This window comes from Pelobates fuscus, chromosome 9, assembly GCF_036172605.1.
Source record: "Pelobates fuscus isolate aPelFus1 chromosome 9, aPelFus1.pri, whole genome shotgun sequence".
NCBI classification, from domain to species: domain Eukaryota; kingdom Metazoa; phylum Chordata; class Amphibia; order Anura; family Pelobatidae; genus Pelobates; species Pelobates fuscus.
The window spans coordinates 113,805,327-113,826,231 of NC_086325.1; the positions used below are offsets into that span (position 1 = coordinate 113,805,327).

Sequence of the window (20,905 nt, forward strand, 5' to 3'; positions counted from 1 at the left end):
TATAGGTTAAACATTGTATTATAAGAGTTATGTATTTTTATGTGGTTTTTGTACTTAGAGATATGTCCTGTTACTGGAGATAATTGGCTTCCCACAGCCACTTAAGCCAATTATCTCCAGGATAGAGGAGAAGATAGACCGGCCACACAGCCTAAATCTATGGAACTGTTTTGGGCATGAAAGCCATGCTTGTGCCATGCTTGTGGTTGGTCAAATGCGACTTCCACAAAACTTTTGAACCCCTGCTCTGATCTGGGTGTTTTTTGGATATGTTGTTCACCCAGATCAGGGCTATCCAGGGATGTATATGGTGTTTTGGGGTGTTTAATGTGAAAAATTTGTGTTTTCTGCCTGTGGGTAATTTGCTAATTGTATCACAGGCAGAGGGAAGGCTTTGTGTACATTATCTGGGGGTGCCTAACTGTACAATAGTGTTTTGATTGGCTTTGTAACTTTGTATCCTGTGTACCACAAGGTCCACATGAGTGGTAACCTTGTGGGAAAACTTGAATAAAAGAGACAATAAACCCTCAGTTCATTTTGTTCCTGTTTGACCCTCAACATGTAGTCTTGTCTCGTGATTGAAGAGGAAATGCTATAATCACACTGGGGATTGCTATACTTTGTATACTCCCCTGACCTCTAATCACTTCGCTCTTTTAAAAGCTGTTCCTGATATGCTCTCCTGGAGGAGAGATCTTTCCCACACAGTCCTGGAGGACAGAGGCTGATCCAGGGTGGAAGGAAGACGGCGAGACTCCAGTTAAGCTACGGTGGTTGTGGAGTCTGCAGTGGTTGTGGTGTCTGGTGCAGTGCTTATGGTGAACATGTGTGTAACAGTGAGCTTGACTGTAGTGAGCATATGTGTAACAGTGAGCATGTGTGTCAGTGAGCTTATCTATAATGAGCATGTGTGTGTCAGTGAGCTTGTCTGCAGTTAGCATGTGTGTCAGTGAGCTTGTCTGTAGTGAGCATGTGTGTGTCAGTGAGCTTGTCTGCAGTTAGCATATGTGTGTGTCAGTAAGCTTGTATGTAGTAAGCATATATGTATAAGTGAGCTTTTCTGTAGTGAGCTTGTGTCTGTCAGTGAGCTTGTCTGTAGTGAGCAGGTGTGTGTCAGTGAGCATGTCTGTAGGGAGCATGTGTGTGTCAGTGAGCATGTGTGTGTCAGTGAGCTTGTCTGTAGTAAACATTTATGTGTAAATGAGCTTGTATGTAGTGTTCATGTGTGTGTCAGTGAGCTTGTCTGTAGTGAGCTTGTGTATTTATATGGTAAAACAGAAATAATAGGTTGCGCTACAAAGAAAATAAAAGGAGTATATAGATAATAGTCCCAATACTTTGTAGGCTTCTTATGAGTTCCAATAGGTATGTGGAGACTTTGATGAACAGTATATCCAATAGGAAACTGGATCCTCTAATGTTGAGGAAGTCTTGACTCGGTGATGAACATAGAAACAAGAAAACAGAGACAATCCAATAGTGCAGACTGTATACTGATAAGTAGGAATTGGATAAATAATAGGGAGGTAATTCACTCACCTATTCAAGAGCATAAACTAGCTCAAGTGTAATTGGCATTCAGTGGCGTCTGTCCCCCACTGGTGGGATATAGATGTTGATAATTCCTCGGTATGGAAAAGAGATAAGAGCCAAATATTGTGCTCACTGAATATATGATTAAAATAGAATTGAAATGAAGGAATAAAAGTACTCGCATTTGGATGAGCAGAGTATACTACTCAATATAATCGCGTAGGTGGTACCATCCCCACCTAGGATTCTTGAGCGGGTGTAGACTCCAAAGTAGTATATGACCAGGTAAAAAGAAAAATATAAAATAAAAGGTATATGGCAAATGTATAGTAAAAATGCCGATATGCCTTTATTAATACAGTATAAGATATAAGAATTAGCCAAAACGCGTTTCGCCACACAGGGCTTTATCAACTGGCACTAGTAAAAATCAGCCTGGTACGTAGATGCTTATATAAACTTAATTAGAACATGATTATTTTTTTATTTTTATTTATTTTTTATTTCTATTTCTATTTTTATCTTATTTTAACTTTCATTTTAACATCCAATTTTATCCTTATTTATATTTCCATATTCATTCTTATTTACACATTACATTTTACACATATCTGTTCTATTTTGGTCCTCTATATATCTCCCTTTTTTGGGGGAGAGGAGGCTTTCCCTTATAACTCTGTTGTTATTTTTAGCATTCATAGTCTAAATGCCGCTTTTGACACTGCCTATACTTGGCTTTATGCCCTTAACTTGCAGAATGAGGGCGGCGTGTAAACTCGGATCATCACGCCGCCCAACTTTGCTGACGTCAGACAGAGGCGGGCTCTTTGATGCCGACCTCAGTCTGAATACATCATTTCCCAATAACCACTGCGGCGTGTCACGTGATCGCGGAAGACCGCGATCACGTGATTACAAACCCTTTCTCCTCTTCCGGCTTTTTTTGGACACTCCAACCTATACTACATTTCCCAATAGACATCAGGGCACATCATGTGATCGCGTTAGATCGCGATCACGTGACCACTAACCCCCTTCTTATCTTTTGATTATTTTTATTAAAAATACTTGTTTTAAAGTTTAAAATAAAGGTTTAACATGTATTTTGTCCCATCAACATTATCTTCTTTCCATATTTATGTTTTGAATCACTTTTGTATTTTACACACTGTACTGATGACGTCATTTTGGGGCCATAATTTGAATAATCATGTTTTAATTAAGTTTATATAAGCATCTATGTACCAGGCTGATTTTTACTATTGCCAGTTGATAAAGCCCTGTGTGGCGAAACACGTTTTGGCTAATTCTTATATCTTATACTGTATTAATAAAGGAATATTGGCTTTTTTACTATACATTTGCCATATACCTTTTATTTTATATTTTGTCTTTTTACCTGGTCATATACTACCTTGGAGTCTACACCCACCCAAGAATCCTAGGTGGGGATGGTACCACCTACGCGATTATATTGAGCAGTATACTCTGCTCATCCAAATGTGAGTACTTTTATTCCTTCATTTCAATTCTATTTTAATCATATATTCAGTGAGCACTATATTTGGCTCTTATCTCTTTTCCATACCGAGGAATTATCAACATCTATATCCCACCAGTGGGGGACAGACGCCACTGAATGCCAATTACACTTGAGCTAGTTTATGATCTTGAATAGGTGAGTGAATTACCTCCCTATTATTTATCCAATTCCTACTTATCAGTATACAGTCTGCACTATTGGATTGTCTCTGTTTTCTTGTTTCTATGTTCATCACCGAGTCAAGACTTCCCCAACATTAGAGGATCCAGTTTCCTATTGGATATACTGTTCATCAAAGTCTCCACATACCTATTGGAACTCATAAGAAGCCTACAAAGTATTGGGACTATTATCTATATACTCCTTTTATTTACGCTTTTAGTGTATGTGAGTACATTATATCAATTTATTTCCATTTATATTTATTTTCTTTGTAGCACGACCTATTATTTTTGTTTTACCATTTCTTCTTTGAGGACATTAGAGGGAACCATCTGTCTTCAGCTCACATTAGATCATTCAGCGCTGATCCTTTATCTACGTTTGTGTATTTGCATACCTATCACATGCTTTGTATCCCCAGTTTGGCCTTGGTGTGTTCTGATACCATTCTATCATGGACAGCATTTAGTTTTTTCAACAATTCAAGCTGCAGAATATTCACTAAGCAGTGCAAAACTAATCCTGAAAAACTACAAACAGTATAAAATAAAAATACACTAATAAGTTGCATAGGTTGGATTGTCTGCCATCAAGAAAAATAAAAAAAACAACATCCAGGGTAATGATAATGCGATTAAAGTTTTAGATCCTCTATGGTTGTAAGATGGTTAGAGGTAAGTATTAATGATACACTGCACATATAACCTGTATATGAGCCAATAGACTGGTCAGATGATAATTTACATATGCCACAGTGACTCCACTGTGAAGAAGGATTGTAATACTTTACATTATGTTTCCTTATATGGATACTTACTATTTGTTTTACAAAGAAACTGCTAGCCTTAATTTTTTTGCTACTGCTATTGGCATTACACCAAACAACATCTATTATGACAGGACAGGTTTACATATCCATTAGATTAGGGTATTATTGATTACAGTGGTATTTTTTTTTTTTTTTTATAATTCCCTGATTTTAGAATTATTTAAAATGTTATAAAAGCTATTTTTTAATATTAACTTTTCTCTGCTGCCTCTCTAATTTTCCTTTGTATTTCTATATAAACAAAATATATATTGTTGTTTCTGGCAACCTCTAGCCTTTCTTTCTATCTACCTTACACTGTATTATTACAAACATAAAACTTACCTGCATAACTCATAAAATTTTTAAATGGTGTATTAACAAATTTTTGGAAACCACATGTATCATTTACAGGGCCAGGATCTCCACATGTTTTATGCTTTGGTGTTGGGTTGGTATCATAACAGAGATCCCCAGTCTCAAAAGAAGGCTCTGTCTCCATACAAGGATCACTGCAGGACTGAATTTCGGAGATGCCTCTGAAGATGTGGTACAGTCCTAAACTGTGACCGATCTCATGGATCACAGTATGGGTATGGCCAGGTATACCATAAAATGATGGGTTCATCACTATGCCACCTGCAAAAATGTAAAATGTAAATATTAGAGATATTCACAGTAAAGAGTATTATCTTTATTTATGGATTCAATAATAATGAGGACTAAAAGTGGTAAACATAGTAAGTGTAAATGTTTGGAAATCGCAAAAAACTTTTTTGCACATATCAGGCACTTACAACTAATGACTTCTTTACAGGCTCTTTTGAACTACTTAGAGGACTATCAGGCACTTTTCATGTTTACCACATTATAAAGCATTGCTCAGTTGACACTTAAACGTGGAAAACTGGCTTTTAAATTTTTTTGGCACTTACATTGTTTACCACTTTTAGTCTTCAACTCTAATGTGTTCACTACGTTATTTAAAGCAATAATTATTTAATGGATCATGTTTATCAAACGTTGTTATCACAGCAGAACAGTCAATATACAAAACAAAATGAGCCATACTTGAGATATTTAATTAGGTCTGTGTCAAAAGCTGTTTCACCTCTCAGTGAGTGAGTGGAAACAGGATCAAGAAGGAATTTTTTTCCTAGCTTGTTGCAAAATTGGAAGTGCTTCAAACTGGGTTTTTTGCCTTCTTTTGGATCAACAGCAAAAAACATATTTGAGGAAGGCTGAACTTGATGGACGCTGTAACGGATCGCCTGGCACCCCGACTGGGTACCTCCGTTAAGGGATGCTCCTAGCGCTTCCTGAGGACTCCAAGCACTCTGGCAGACACCACAATCACCGAACCGATGCAGCATATGAATCTTCTCTAGCATAGGAATGCTGTAGACTGTTGAATAGGAACCATACGAATAGGCTTACACTCCTAGCAGTCAACTGGAACAGCATGTGATAAATCCTTCCCCCAATAATGAGACGACACTTCACTTTGAGGGTAAAACAGGAACTGAGGCTGGCAATCCCAGCCTGGTTTTTATTACAGTCAGGTACAAACAGAACACACCCAGGGGGAGGTATAAAACAACCAATAACATAATAGTACAGCCCACAGTTTCCCTCCCCTCTGCTTGGGAGATAATTGAGTTTCCTACTATATCTACTCAATTATCTCCAAGCTAAAACTTACACATTTTTATACATTTTTATAACTTTATGATTTTACATAGTACATGAATAAAACTTACATTTTTATAATCAATCCATTCAGGGGAACAACATATTCAAAATTGGCATGAATCAGACCAGGGGTTCAAAAGTTAGTAAAAGTATCTTCTGTTCCCCTGACTGGTAGCATATCAATCTGGCTCAAACAGGTTTTACAGAGGCCTCTATCCTGGAGACAAATGGGAAAGTAATCCAATTATCCAGGGCTAGAGGCAGACTCCATTGAGCACATGGTTGCAAAAAGACATAAAACACTTTGAAATACATAAAGACCCCTTTTACACATAACACACAGACATTTCACATATCCCCAGATAGCTGGGATCTGAACGCACAAAACTACCGAATAGCGCTCAGATCCTATTCACACAGTTCAATTGCCATGGAGCTAAAGTCTTTCCCATAGTCTTTCATTATATGAATAGGCTCCATGGCATAGCTATCTGGGGGTATCACCGCTCACACAGGGCAAGTACCGAATGGCCCCACTGTGTTTAAAGGGCCAGAATGAGTGACATGCACTCTGTTAGGGCCGAATACGTTTTTTAAAAGGGCCCAATCTCCCAGGGCCATAGTCCAAAGGCAGCAGGCGGGCAACCAGGCTCCTCCAATGCAATGTGGTGAGATTGGTCTCGTCACAGACGCAAGTCTCTTTTCAGCTATGTAACTATGTAACTATGTAACTATGTAACATGTCCAGACCTATAATATTAACTTGTGATGCTTCACCATATGGACATATTATGCCAGATGGCACAGAAAGACCGATTGCATTTGCTTCTAGATTAACCAGACGGAAAAAAAAATATGCACTAATAGATCAAGAAGCATTGGCTATAGTGTTAGCCATACACATTTTATATGAGTCTGTATGAACATAAGTTCACACCAATAACTCATCACAAGCCCTCGTCAAGTTTCATCCCAAGCAAAGGAATTTCAATAAATACAGCTAACCGGTTACCGAGGTATGGTCTATTTTTAATGAGCTACGTATATGACATCAGATATTGATCTAATAAGAATCATGGCAATGCAGATTTTACAAAATTACCTACAGTAAAATCACTTTATACCACAAAAAATGTAAAAAAATGCCTAAAAGATATAGCATCAATCAATGTTACTAATATAAGCAGTGACAGAATGTAATGCAATTTTAATGTACATAAAGAAATATACTGAACATGATGGCCCAGATAAGTAAAAAAAAATCTAATACATTTTAAGTGAAGGCTGGAAATTATATTAATGATTGTGTTGTGTATCATGGCACTAGAAAAAGTGCAGAGACAAGGCTACAAAATCGATAAAAGGAATGGAGCATTTTCATTATCAAGAAAGGATAAAAAATGGAAATCTCTTCAGTTTGGAAAAATGGCGCCTCAGAGGGGATATGATAATATTAGAACTATAATGATGTTAAATTCTCTGCCGGAAGAGGTGGTTTTATCAGAGTCCATACAGATGTTTAAACTGCAATTGGATAAATACTTGCAAAAACATAACATATAGGGATATCATTTTTAATTAGTGGGGTAACAGCTGCTTGATCCAAGGAGATATCTGAATGTCATTATGTGGTCAAGAAGGAATTTGTTTTTATGAGTTTCCTCTTTGTGTTTGGGTACAACTCCTTTTTCCTAGTTTGTTGCAAAATTGGAAGCGCTTCAGGCAAAAAACCCAGTTTGAAGCACTTCCAATTTTGCAACAAACTAGGAAAAGAGTAATTCTTGAGCACAGAATGGCACAGAAATATCCTTGGATTAATAAGCTATTACCTCCCTAATTAAAAATTAAATCCCTGAATATTATGTTTTTTGCAAGTGGGCATCCAGTTGCTGTTTAAACATCTGTACAGACTGATAAAACCACTTATCCAGGCAGATAATTCCACATCCCTATTGTTCTAAAAAAACAACAACTAGAAAAAACCCTTTGCCTTAGACTAGATTTCCTTTCTTCCAGTCTGAACATGTGACCTTGTGTCCTATGTATAGTCCTGTTTATAAATAGATTTCCAAGTAATGGTTTGTATTGGTGCTGAATATGTTTGTATAATGCTATCAAATCCTCTGTGGCACAATTTTTCTAAACTAAAGAGGTTTAAATTTGTTAACCTTTCTTCATGTTTATTAACCTTTCTTCATGTTCCATTCCTTTTATTGATTTTGTAGCCCACCTTTGCATTTTCTAGTGCCATAGTATTCTTCTTTAAAACAGGTGTCTAAAATTGCAAGGCATATTTAAGGTGTGGTCTTACCAGTGATTTATTGTCACAGGAGTTGTACCCAAACACAAAGAGGAAACTCACAAAAAGTGGATCCGAAAGACGTATTACCGAGCCTTAGAATGGCTGGACTTAACATATAATACAACAGAAACAGGGTCAAGATAAATCAGGGACAGGAATAACAGAAGCACTCAGTCAAGACAAAGCCGGGTCAGGATACGAAGCCTAGGTCAGGATACCAGAAATCACAGGTCAAATATGAAGCCAATGTCAGGATATCAGAAATCAAAGGTCAAATATAAAGCCAAGGTCAGGATATCAGAAATCACAAGTCTAATATGAAGCCGAAATTAGGATACCAGAAATCACAAGTCAAAAACGAAGCCGAGGTCAAACACAGGAAATCACTAGGGAATCTCTAGGAGCACTAAACGAGGATCTAACAGAAACCACGGTAGGGCAGTGAATGGGGGCTAAAACAAACCTTAAATGCTTACCTATCTTCTGATAGGTCCACGTCATCACTGCAATCCAAAACAGATTAGGATCGTAATGATGATGTGGTCACTATCATCATGCGGCAAAAGGAGTTCTGCATGGATCAAGGGAGGTGAGTCTCTCTCAGTGTCACGTGCAGCAGTCAGGTGCTGCGCGGCTCTGTGGAGGTAAGTAATGCCACATTACCTCCTGGGAGTGAAGGACCGGGCTTGTCTGGGTGACAGTGATGAAAGGACAGACCAATTGAAGAGCATGCATATCCGTCCAACGGACCCAGGAATGATAATCAGGACCATACCCCTTCCAATGGACCATATATTGGAGACTACCCCTCAAGAACCTAGAACTTAATGAGACTAACAAGGGTGACCTTTTTTCATACACTTCTCCTGACACGTATCACTCCATGAGATGATTTCACCCTGTCTCCAATCAATAGTGGGGTTGTGTAGACATAACCAAGTATGATTGATGACATAAGTGGGGTTGTGTAGACATAACCCAGTATGATTGATGAAGAAGGGGAGGTGATCACTAGTGATGTTGCGAACCCGAAATTTGACTTCAATGGGCAGGCAAATTTTAAAACCCACAGGGACTCTTTCTGGCCACAAAAGTGATGGAAAAGTTGTTTCAAGGGGACTAACACCTGGACTGTGGCATGCCGGAGGGGGATTCATGGCAAAACTCCCATGGAAAATTACAAAGTTGATGCAGAGTCTGGTTTTAATCCATAAAGGGCATAAATCACCTAACATTCCTAAATCACAATGGATATGAATTGACACCTGACATATTGACACCTTGACATATGGATTGACACCTGTCCTCATAGACCCTGATACACACTGACACAGAGCAGAATAGGGGCTGTTCCCCTTACATAGGGTCACTTGGCAGGTATGGATTTCCCGTTCCTCCTCCTCACACAGAGTAGAATAGAGACCGTTCCCCGTCCGCAGAGACCATGATACACACTGACAAAGAGCAGAATAGAGACTGTTCCCCGTCCTCAAAGCCCCTGATCCACACTGACAAAGAGCGGAATAGGGGCTGTTCCCCCTACATAGGGTCACTTGGCAGGTATGGATTGACACCTATCCTAAGGATCCCTGAAAAACACTGACACAGAGCAGAATAGAGACTGTTCCCCCTACATAGGGTCACTTGGCAGATATGGATTGACGCCTGTCCTCAGGGACCCTGATACACACTGGGGGGACCTACTGTCCTCCCTCCCCCGGCCCCCACCCCTGCGCGGTGGGTGGGGGCCATAAATCACAATGGGGGACCTACTGTCCTCCCTCCCCCGGCCCCCACCCCTGCGCGGTGGGTGGGGGACATAAATCACAATGGGGGGGACCTACTGATAGGAGTGGTGTACTATTCTTATCAGTTTAATACCTTTCGCTTCTCCTATCAGTGGACGTGTATATGGCAGCCATTTCCGGAACCGCACACCTGGGACCCGAGCAAGGTCACCTCGTTCAACAGGCGACAACATTTGTCCCTGGAAAGCTATCCTGGACATTATGTACAATTTGTATGGATATGTCAGCGATTTCTGTAACAGGGAGATGGAAGAAGATGCTTGGTCGGTCCTCTTACTTCAAATTTGGGGCACTGCGCGGGCAAGCTAATGTGCCACCAGATAGGAGTGGCGTGTTTAGTATTGTTCTGATCAGTTTAATACCTTTTGCGTCTCCTATCAGTGGACGTGTATATGGCAGCCATTTTCTGAACCGCACACCTGGGACCCGAGCAAGGTCACCTCGTTCAACAGGCGACAACATTTGTCCCTGGAAAACTATCCTGGACATTATGTACAATTTGTATGGATATGGCAGCGATGTCTGTAACAGGGAGATGGAAGAAGATGCTTGGTCGGTCCTCTTACTTCAAATTTGGGGCACTGCGCGGGCAAGCTAATGTGCCACCAGATAGGAGTGGTGTGTTTAGTATTGTTCTGATCAGTTTAATACCTTTCGCGTCTCCTATCAGCGGACGTGTATATGGCAGCCATTTTAGGAACCGCACACCTGGGACCCGAGCAAGGTCACCTCGTTCAACAGGCGACAACATTTGTCCCTGGAAAACTATCCTGGACATTATGTACAATTTGTATGGATATGTCAGCGATTTCTGTAACAGGAAGATGGAAGAAGATGCTTGGTCGGTCCTCTTACTTCAAATTTGGGGCACTGCGCGGGCAAGCTAATGTGCCACCAGATAGGAGTGGCGTGTTTAGTATTGTTCTGATAAGTTTAATACCTTTTGCGTCTCCTATCAGTGGACGTGTATATGGCAGCCATTTTCTGAACCGCACACCTGGGACCCGAGCAAGGTCACCTCGTTCAACAGGCGACCACATTTGTCCCTGGAAAACTATCCTGGACATTATGTACAATTTGTATGGATATGGCAGCGATGTCTGTAACAGGGAGATGAAAGAAGATGCTTAGTCGGTCCTCTTACTTCAAATTTGGGGCACTGCGCGGGCAAGCTAATGTGCCACCAGATAGGAGTGGTGTGTTTAGTATTGTTCTGATCAGTTTAATACCTTTCGCGTCTCCTATCAGTGGACGTGTATATGGCAGCCATTTTAGGAACCGCACACCTGGAACCCGAGCAAGGTCACCTCGTTGCTGCTCTGGTTCCTTGATGAGCCAACTGCCCGTGAGTTAACATGTCCCGTGGAGAAGCACTCTGTCCTGTAAAGCCTCACCAAAAAAATTACAATAAATAACAGCACTTGGAGTGGGTTGAGAACTAGAGTTTTCCCCCATCTCACACTAGTGGTACAATGGCCACGAGCAGAACCATAGAGTTGGACAGAACAAGGGCCATGGATAATATTAGAGAGACAACCAAACATGGGCAGAACCAGAGACTCTCCAAACAATGTTGCAAGCATGGGTTGTTGTAGACATGGTGTGCAGAAATGAAGTCATGTACATTCCAGGACTGATAGTTAACACAATGGACACTTGATATTAGGGATCCGGTTTAACGACCGATGTACAGGCTCAGTAACCTTGGGGACCTAGAATGTTGGTTGGCATCAGAACTAATGTAGCTGAAGCACCAAATAAAATGGGACCTGGGAACTGGGACCTGAGACCAGAAAATGCCCTACTCTTCATCTCGATTGACCCATTCCCAAAAGCACATGCCGATCTAACATATCATATTTTGATTGCTGCCAACTTATTAATAGCCAGAGGGTGGAAACAACAACAGCCACCGGAGAGATCTAGCCTTCTCCAACAGATCTCCCTAAACCTAGCATATGAAACAAAAACCTGCCAGCGGCTACACTCCCCACACCACATAGTGGAAGCCAGGAACATATGGGAGGCGTTTCTGAGGAAGGAGGAGGAGGGGGTCGTGTTAGAACAATAACATATCACATATATATATATATATATATATATATATATATATATACATATATATATATATATATATATATATATATATATACACGAAGGATGAATAGTACCACTCCTAAGACCTAACTGCTCTGACGCAGAGAGACAACGACTCCAAACACCATGGTACAACAGCCAACATTGAGGTATACCAAGCTGAGGTTAAACAATCTACAGGGCATAACGGAACAAACACCCACATTGTACATAGTTAAGTAGTTAGATAAGGGAATAGACCCGGTGACCTCACACAGCGTGCTAACTAAGAAGGAGACAAAGGGAGATGAGGGGCTTCCGACATCTATTTCCCCCGTTCTTCTTCCCCTACCGTAGCCTGTCCCCAGGTTTCCCCCTTCCCATACCCTGGACCAAAGCCAGGTTTAGGAGAGAAAGACAACCCTGACATGGTACTAGACCGAAGGTACAAGGACAGCGGAAAAACTCCCACGAGAATGAATAACCAGTTTGCTCTTGAATGTATAAGATGTGAATAACATCGATGTACCCTAACCGCTTACCCTCCCTTTTTTCCTTTCTGTATCCCGAACAAGTTCTCCGATAAAATAAAAATTGTCAGATTCAAGTTCTTGTGCCCCACAGTTCAAATTAACATTCAAATGACAATTCATGACAGATCACACAAGTGAATAGCCCTGCCAACGTCGTCTCAGAATTTTTTTGTTATCTAAGAAGAAATACAAATGCAAGAATAGAGACTGTTCCCCGTCCTCAGAGACAATGATACACACTGACATAGAGCAGAATAGGGACACTATGTGCCTTTTTTTTTTTTGGTTTGGTTTTTGAAGCCACAGTGCAGCACCAGAGGACCTAAAAATTAGGCATGTACACATGCCTGAAAAATTTGGTATTGTTGCAGCCAGGCCAGAAAAAAATGATGTTTGTTTCACAGGCAGAAAGTGCCCTAAAACATGGCGGCTTGAACCCTAGTTGGTGGCGGATAAGTCACGCAAGTCAACCGGCATTCAGTGCTAAAATACAGCAGAGTGTGGACCATTTTTAGACCAAGGCAGCTCATCTCATCAGGCCTTTTTTAATCGAATGTATCGCCCAGTGTCAGTCCCTTCGGGATCCATCCCTCATTCATCTTAATAAAGGTGAGGTAATCTAGACTTTTTTGACCTAGGCGACTTCTCTTCTCAGTGACAATACCTCCTGCTGCACTGAAGGTCCTTTCTGACAGGACACTTGAAGCGGGGCAGGCCAGAAGTTCTATCGCAAATTGGGATAGCTCAGGCCGCAGGTCAAACCTGCACACCCAGTAGTCAAGGGGTTCATCGCTCCTCAGAGTGTCGATATCTGCAGTTAAGGCGAGGTAGTCTGCTACCTGTCGGTCGAGTCACTCTCTGAGGGTGGATCCCGAAGGGCTGTGGCGATGCGTAGGAATTAAAAAGGTCCGCATGTCCTCCATCAACAACATGTCTTTAAAGCGTCCTGTCCTTGCCGGCGTGGTCGTGGGAGGAGGAGGATGACTTCCACCTCTCCCCCTGTTAGATTATACCGGGGGTCTAGTAGCGTGGACACCCAGTACAGGTCATTCTCCTTCAGCCTTTTATTACGAGGGTCCCTCAACAGGCACTGTGGTGGAATCTCGGTAAAAATAAATTTAGTAGGCCGAGATTGCCACGTGGTATGTGCGCGTGCATATACTGATGTATTGGTCGGTTGGTTGCATGTGGCAACGATACAATCAGTAGTGTACGGAGCATGTGCAAGAATACAGGATATAGTATTCCCCTCCTCCATTGTGCTGGGCAAGCCATGTGGTCAAACAGGAAGTTAGTCTTTGTTCTGTTGATTGGTTAAGAATATGTGTGGGTGGAGCCTATTATGGGAGGAGTCATATGCCTATTTAAGGGACCTACACTGTTGTTCGGGGCTCAGATCTTGTTGTATTTTGGTGACATTAGTCCCTCTGAGTCCCGGTCGGTGAATCGAATAAAGAATCTCTTCCTTCCTGAAGAAACCTGTGTCCATCCCTCTGTGCTCGGCTTCCGTCAGTTTCTCCGGTATCATTTGGTGCATTGTCCGGGAAGCTCATCGTTCAACGGTAGCTGAGAAGCAGAGGCTTGAGACGGTCTATCTTTGCCCACGCTCCCTACGGCTGCACCCCTGAACTTCTGCGTGGACCTCCTTTCATCTCGGCGCCACTGGTCCGTTGGCCAGGAGATCATCGGCCTCTACGTAGTAAGTGCTGGGGTGTCCCAGTCGATGAGTGTGAACTCAGGTTCAGGAACGAGGAGGTAAGACGACTACTGTTTTAGACGGTGGACCCACTAGGGGTATTGGATACCGATTGTGCGGTAGGCCCATAAGGGGTTATTTGTGTATGGAATTGGCCCCCTCCAGTGGAGGGAAGGAGCGAAGGCGCTTTGCTCGTAATTAAACGCCCTGTAGTCAGCCCGTTTAATTTTGGTATTGGAGTCAGGCTGGGTCCTGTGTAAACAGCCCAAGCCGGACACCGGTGTCTTGTCTAGACTAGTGTTCTAGGGTGTATATTACGTTCGCTAGGTCGGAGGGACCGGGAGACTAAGCGGCGCCTGTGTAAATTCGGTTCGCTAGATCTCAACCTATCTTGGCTAAGTGGGAAGGCGTGTAAATTTGGAACCCACTAGACTTTTGATAGAGTAGATAGACTAAGAGGGTACTGTTGTAATTTCCGCCCTCTAGTTCGCTATATGTGATGCTTGGGCAGCGTGGCTAACCAAAACGGATGTAAATAGTTTTAGGTAGTCCATCGAGGTACTGGCCAATAGATTAGTTGGGAATTGTAAATGTGTTAAAGATTGTTGTAGTAGCATGTATATCTTGCTAGATAGCGTGAGCTCTGCCGTCTAGCGAGAGTGTGAATAGTGTGTAACTGTATTATAGCGCACGGTACCATAACCATGTATAATAACCACTGATACTGTAAATAACTACTAATAACTGTCGTCTATGTTGTATCTTTAACACCATAACCACTACTAATTGAACTGTGACTTTAAATTGCACTCTAACCAATGCTAACCGTACTGTAACTACTGTTTGTAAAGACGATGTTACTAGGGTGTGTTATAGACGGGTAATTTACATATTGCGAATTATAGCGTGGGTGACTGTATAGTTTCGCCAAAGGGCGCAGTATTAGTTACTTAGTGACTGGTGTAACAGCTGTGTGTGTACGAGAATTCCCTGTATGTTTTGTTGTGTGCGTTTCACCTAGTAACTGTACCATGTGTTGCTGTTGCCAAGGGGAACGGGTGTGACCGTTGGAAGTGTGTTTGTTTTGTTTCTGTTGGAGACGACGCTTCATTGTTAAGTATGGGTGCGTCAGATTCAACGGTTATGGATCCCTTAGGATGTATGTTAAAAAACTTTAAAAAGGGATATAATGTGTATGATTTTGGGGTAAAGATGTCTCCAACACGCCTGACTACTTTATGTAGTAGGGAATGGCCTGCTTTGGTGGCCGCATGGCCACCACGTGGCAGTTTGGATCCTAATCTGGTGCAGCATGTACACGTGGCTGTATCAGGTAGGCCTGAACTTTACGGCCAGTTTCCGTATATTGACTGTTGGAAGCAGGCCGTAAATGACTTGCCAAAATGGATCCGGGTATGCCACGAGGAACAATGTCGCCTCATGGTGGCCAGAACTCGCTTGTCAACTAAGGTCGTAATTACGCCCATTTTGGACACGCCCCCTGAGTCTGAGATCCCCATGCCGCCCCCTTACTCCTCCTCTACAGGAAGAAGAAGAGGAGGTGCTGTTGGTAACGCTACTCCCCTTGCCCCGTTGTCCCCACCTACACCCTCCTCTAGCTCAAAGTCCAGTCCTCTTGTTTTAAACCCTCCCCTTCCGGTACCTACCTCTGTTAACCCCACCTATCCAGATTTGACGTCATTTCTAGTTCCTGGTCAGGCTCCTCCCAGCCCGGCCCGGAATATTTTACTTACTGACCTCCCCCTCAGTAAAGAAAAAGCGTCTCCTTCCCCTAGTCTTACTACCCCTCGACCGGAACCCGTAACCGACATCCCTCAACGAAGCCCCATACTAACCCGACAACTGACCGGTACCCTCCAACTCCGACATTATCAGATGCCTCTCCGATTGAAACCTAGCCCGACACATATTAACGGTGATGGCCAGTTACAACACGCTGATCCCGTCTTTGTTTATGTTCCCTTCAATTCAACTGATCTATTTAACTGGAAGACCCATAACTCCTCATACACCGACAAACCTCAAGCCATGACGGATTTGTTTACCTCCATAATCCAGACACATAATCCCACTTGGGCTGATTGCCAGCAATTGCTTATGACATTGTTTAATAACGAGGAAAGGACACGGATAAACCAAGCGGCAATTAAAGCGCTGGAAGAAGTGGCCCGTACACAAAATCAGGCCAACCCAGCAGCATGGGCCGCAGCCCATTATCCAAATGCTGATCCGGAGTGGAATGTCAATGGCGCAGACATGGCCCATTTAAAAGCATACAGGGACGCTATTATTGCTGGCATGAAAGCCGGAGGGAAAAAGGTGATTAATATGTCTAAGACGGCTGAGGTATTGCAGAAATGTGATGAATCGCCCAGTGCCTTTTATGATCGATTACTGGAGGCATACCATTTGTATACCCCCTTTAATGCAGAGGCTCCTGAGAATTCCCGGATGGTTAACTCTGCCAGGCCTACGGAGATATAAAGCGCAAGCTACAGAAGTTAGAAGGGTTTGTAGGGATGTCTATAACCCAACTAATGGAGATAGCAAATAAGGTCTATATGAATAGGGAGACAAAGACGAAAAAGTTGGAAGAGCGAAAGATGCGAAGGAAAGCAGATATGCTAGCAGTAGCTATCGCAGGCATAGATAGAAGGGAAAAGGAAGTGTATAGCCGTTATGTAGGAACCAATGCGCGTATTGTAGGGAAGAAGGGCATTGGAGAAGTGAGTGTCCACAGAGGGAACAATATGACAGAGATAGACCAAGGGCAGGATATAGCAGTAATTATAGAGGCAGAGCGGGAGGGAGAGGAGGTCCTGGAGGAAATAGTGGGAATAATAGAGGTAGTGTTAGTGGGGATAGGTATTACCCAGCAGCGCAGAGACCCAGAGAGAGAGAAGATAGGGACTTTGTGGGTTTGGCTGACACTGTCATGGATGACTATTGATACCAACCTGGCTCCATCCCCCTTGGCTGAGCGGAGCCTATGGTCGATGTAGCAATAGGGGGAAAAAAGAGTTCTTTTATGATTGACACTGGTGCCGAACATTCTGTGGTAACTGACCTAGTCGCTCCTCCTTCAGGAAGAACTATCACCGTAATAGGAGCAACTGGAAGGAGTGCCGCTAAACTGGTTCTTAAAAGTCGACTCTGTAAACTGGGAGGCCACGTAGTGAAACACCAGTTCCTTTATATGCCTGAATGTCCAGTCCAACTGCTAGGGCGAGATTTGTTGTCGAAATTACAAGCACAGATAACATTTCTGCCTAACGGAACAACATCCTTGAAGTTCAATGGACCCTCAGGTATAATGACAATATCAGTACCAAAGGAAGAAGAGTGGCGACTTTATACAGTGTTGACCAGCCAAAACCCTAAGAGTGATGAATCCTTGTTTAATGTACCAGGAGTATGGGCAGAAAGTAACCCACCAGGACTTGCTCGCAATATCCCACCTATTCGGATTGAACTAAAGCTAGGGGTTTATCCAGTGAGCTTGAGACAATATCATATTCCACAAAAGGCAAAGAAGAACAAACAATCTTACTTGGATAAGTTCATAAGGTATGGTATCCTAAAATGCTGTACTTCCCCCTGGAACACCCCATTGTTGCCTGTTCAAAAGCCCGGTACAGATGAGTATCGCCCTGTGCAGGACTTGAGAGCAGTCAATGATGCGGTAGTAAGTATACATCCAGTTGTGCCCAATCCCTATAACCTGCTTGCTTTAATTCCGGACGGGGCTACTTATTTCACTGTTTTGGATCTCAAAGATGCCTTCTTTTGCCTACAAATTGCTGCGGAAATCCAGTGTATCTTTGCATTCCAATGGGAAAATGCTGTAACGGGCTCGAAACGCCAGATGACTTGGACAAGATTGCCCCAAGGGTTTAAAATTTCACCTACCCTGTTTGGATCAGCTTTAAGTCAAGACTTACTGGATTTCAAGTCCATCCCAGGAGAATGTTTACTATTACAATACGTAGATGATTTGTTAATAGCGGCAGTTACAAGGGAAATATGTCAGCAAGCAACACATGATTTACTGCACATTCTTTGGAAGGCAGGATACAAGGTGTCCAGGAAGAAAGCCCAGTTGTGTCTGCCAACTGTCAAGTATCTGGGATTCCATATCTCTGAAGGTCAAAGGATAATGGGGCCAGAGAGAAAATAAGCTGTATGCCAAATACCAACACCCAAGAATAGAAGACAAGTGCAAGAATTCTTGGGGGCAGCAGGCTTCTGTAGGATATGGATTCCCAGTTATGCGATATTGGCGAAACCTCTTTATGCGGCTATAAAAGGTACAGAACACGATCCCTTCCTGTGGACCTTTGAACAGCAAAAGGCATTTGAAGATGTTAAGAAGGCATTGATGAGCGCCCCAGCATTAGGTCTACCTGATCATACACGTCCATTCTACTTATATGTACATGAGCAAAGAAGAATGGCTGTGGGAGTATTGACACAGTACTTGGGATCATGGCAACGACCGGTTGCATATATGTCCAAACAACTGGATGCAGTGGCCAGTGGCCTTCCACCTTGTCTAAGAGCCATAGCTGCCGCCGCCCTGCTGGTAGCCGAAGCTGATAAGCTCACTCTGGGTCAGGAACTCTACGTGCGAGTCCCGCACGCAGTACAGACATTGCTAGACTATAAAGGCAACCACTGGTTTAGTAATAGCCGCATGACTAAGTATCAAGCTATGTTATGTGAAAACCCGAGAGTGCATCTTGAGACTGTTAACACCTTGAATCCAGCTACCCTTTTGCCACAACCTACTGAGAGTCAACATGATTGCCTGGAGGTGATGGATGAAGTGTTCTCAAGTAGACTGGACCTTCGTGATTTTCCCATCCAGAACCCTGATGTCCAGTACTATACGGACGGCAGTAGTTATGTGAAAGAAGGGATTTGCTATGCAGGATATGCAGTGACAACCATAGACAAGGTGATAGAAGCTTGGCCATTGTCAAAAGGAACATCGGCACAGAAGGCAGAACTAATCGCACTCACACGAGCGTTACAATTGGCTGAAGGATTAAGGGTGAACATTTATACGGACTCAAAGTATGCATTTTTAACCACTCATGCCCATGGAGCTTTGTATAAAGAAAGAGGACTAATGAACTCAGAGGGTAAAGAAATCAAGTACGCAGCTGAGATATTACAACTATTGGAAGCCGTGTGGGAACCGAAAGAAGTTGGTATCATACATTGTCGAGCGCATCTGAAAGGTGATGGTGATGTAGTACAAGGAAATCAGATGGCAGATAATGCAGCCAAGCGTGCCGCTGAATCAGGACAACAGGAGTATGTGGAACATACAGCTGCTCTTATACCGACCCCTCTGTCTCAATGGACTCCAGTTTATACAGCTCAAGAAGAAGAGTGGTTAAAGACTGAAGCTGGGAAGTATTTGGAGAACAATTGGTATCAGTTAGAAGAGGGAAGAATAGTTATTCTAGCATCGCTAGCTGTATAAATTGTCCAGAATTATCATAACGGGACACATTCCGGGAGATAGAGTATGGAAGAATCTCTTAGGAAGCATTTCTACATACCAAGATTGTCCAACTTGACTCAAGCCATTGTACGAAGATGTGTGATATGTGCCAAGAACAACGCAAGGCAAGGTCCAGTGAAACCACCGGGAGTCCAGTATATGGGAGGACTCCCTATGTCCGATCTCCAAATAGATTACACGGTAATGCCTAAATCCGGTGGATATCGTTACCTACTAGTAGTTGTGTGTACCTACTCAGGATGGGTAGAAGCATGTCCTACTCGTACAGAGAAAGCAGGAGAAGTTTTGTGATTTCTGTTGCGGGAAATAATACCACGATATGGACTACCATGCTCTATAGGATCGGATAATGGTCCAGCCTTTGTTCACCAGTGCCTACAACAACTGACTCATATGCTCGGTATTAAGTGGAAACTTCATACGGCATATAGGCCTTAAAGCTCTGGGAAAGTGGAAAGGATGAACAGAACTATTAAGAACCAATTGGCAAAGATGTGTCAAGAAACTCAACTTAAATGGAATGTTCTTTTGCCAATAGCTCTGTTGCGCATTCGTAGTACACCTACCAAAAGGATGGGTCTCTCACCTTTTGAAATTATGTATGGGCGTCCACCTCCTTTACTTGGTAACTTAAGGGGGGATTTGAGTCAGTTGGGAGAAGGAATTACTCGGCAGCAGGTTGTAGAGTTGAGTAAGACTATGGAGGAGGTACATAAATGGGTACAAGATAGATTAACTGTGAATATTTATCCACCTGTCCATTCTTATCATCCGGGAGATCAAGTTTGGCTAAAGGAGTGGAACAGTGTACCGTTGGGGCCAAAGTGGAGAGGTCCTTATGTTGTTCTTTTGTCTACCCCTACAGCTATACAGGTGGCCGAAGTGACTCCGTGGATTCATCACTCCAGGGTTAAACCAGCAGCAGTAGATTCTTGGCAAGCTACATCAGATCCTGAGAATCCCTGCAAGATCCGGTTAAAGCGTGTAACTCAGTCGGAGTGACGAGGAGATATTGGGACTTCTAAAGTAATCAAAGAGATCAGCAAGTAGGAGTTTTGACGGCCATAATAAAGCCTGACCACCTACCTACGTTACATAGTCAGGGTGTCTTGAAGGGACCTCTGTGAAGAGAAGAGAGGACTTGAAGGACTCCATTCCCTGAAGCCCTTACACTTGGAAGCTGAGGTGCCATCGC

The 20,905-nt window shown here is 42.7% G+C and overlaps 1 protein-coding gene across 1 annotated transcript in view; it reads right to left on the minus strand.

The window, feature by feature from the left end:
• The window catches only part of PAPPA (pappalysin 1), a 2,329,021-nt gene that overhangs the window by 1,668,861 nt on the left and 639,255 nt on the right, over window positions 1–20,905 (minus strand). Inside the window, exon 4 of the mRNA XM_063432310.1 lies at window positions 4,395–4,688. Within this exon, the coding sequence (XP_063288380.1) occupies window positions 4,395–4,688 (294 nt within the window). The remainder of the gene's footprint in view (window positions 1–4,394; window positions 4,689–20,905) is intronic.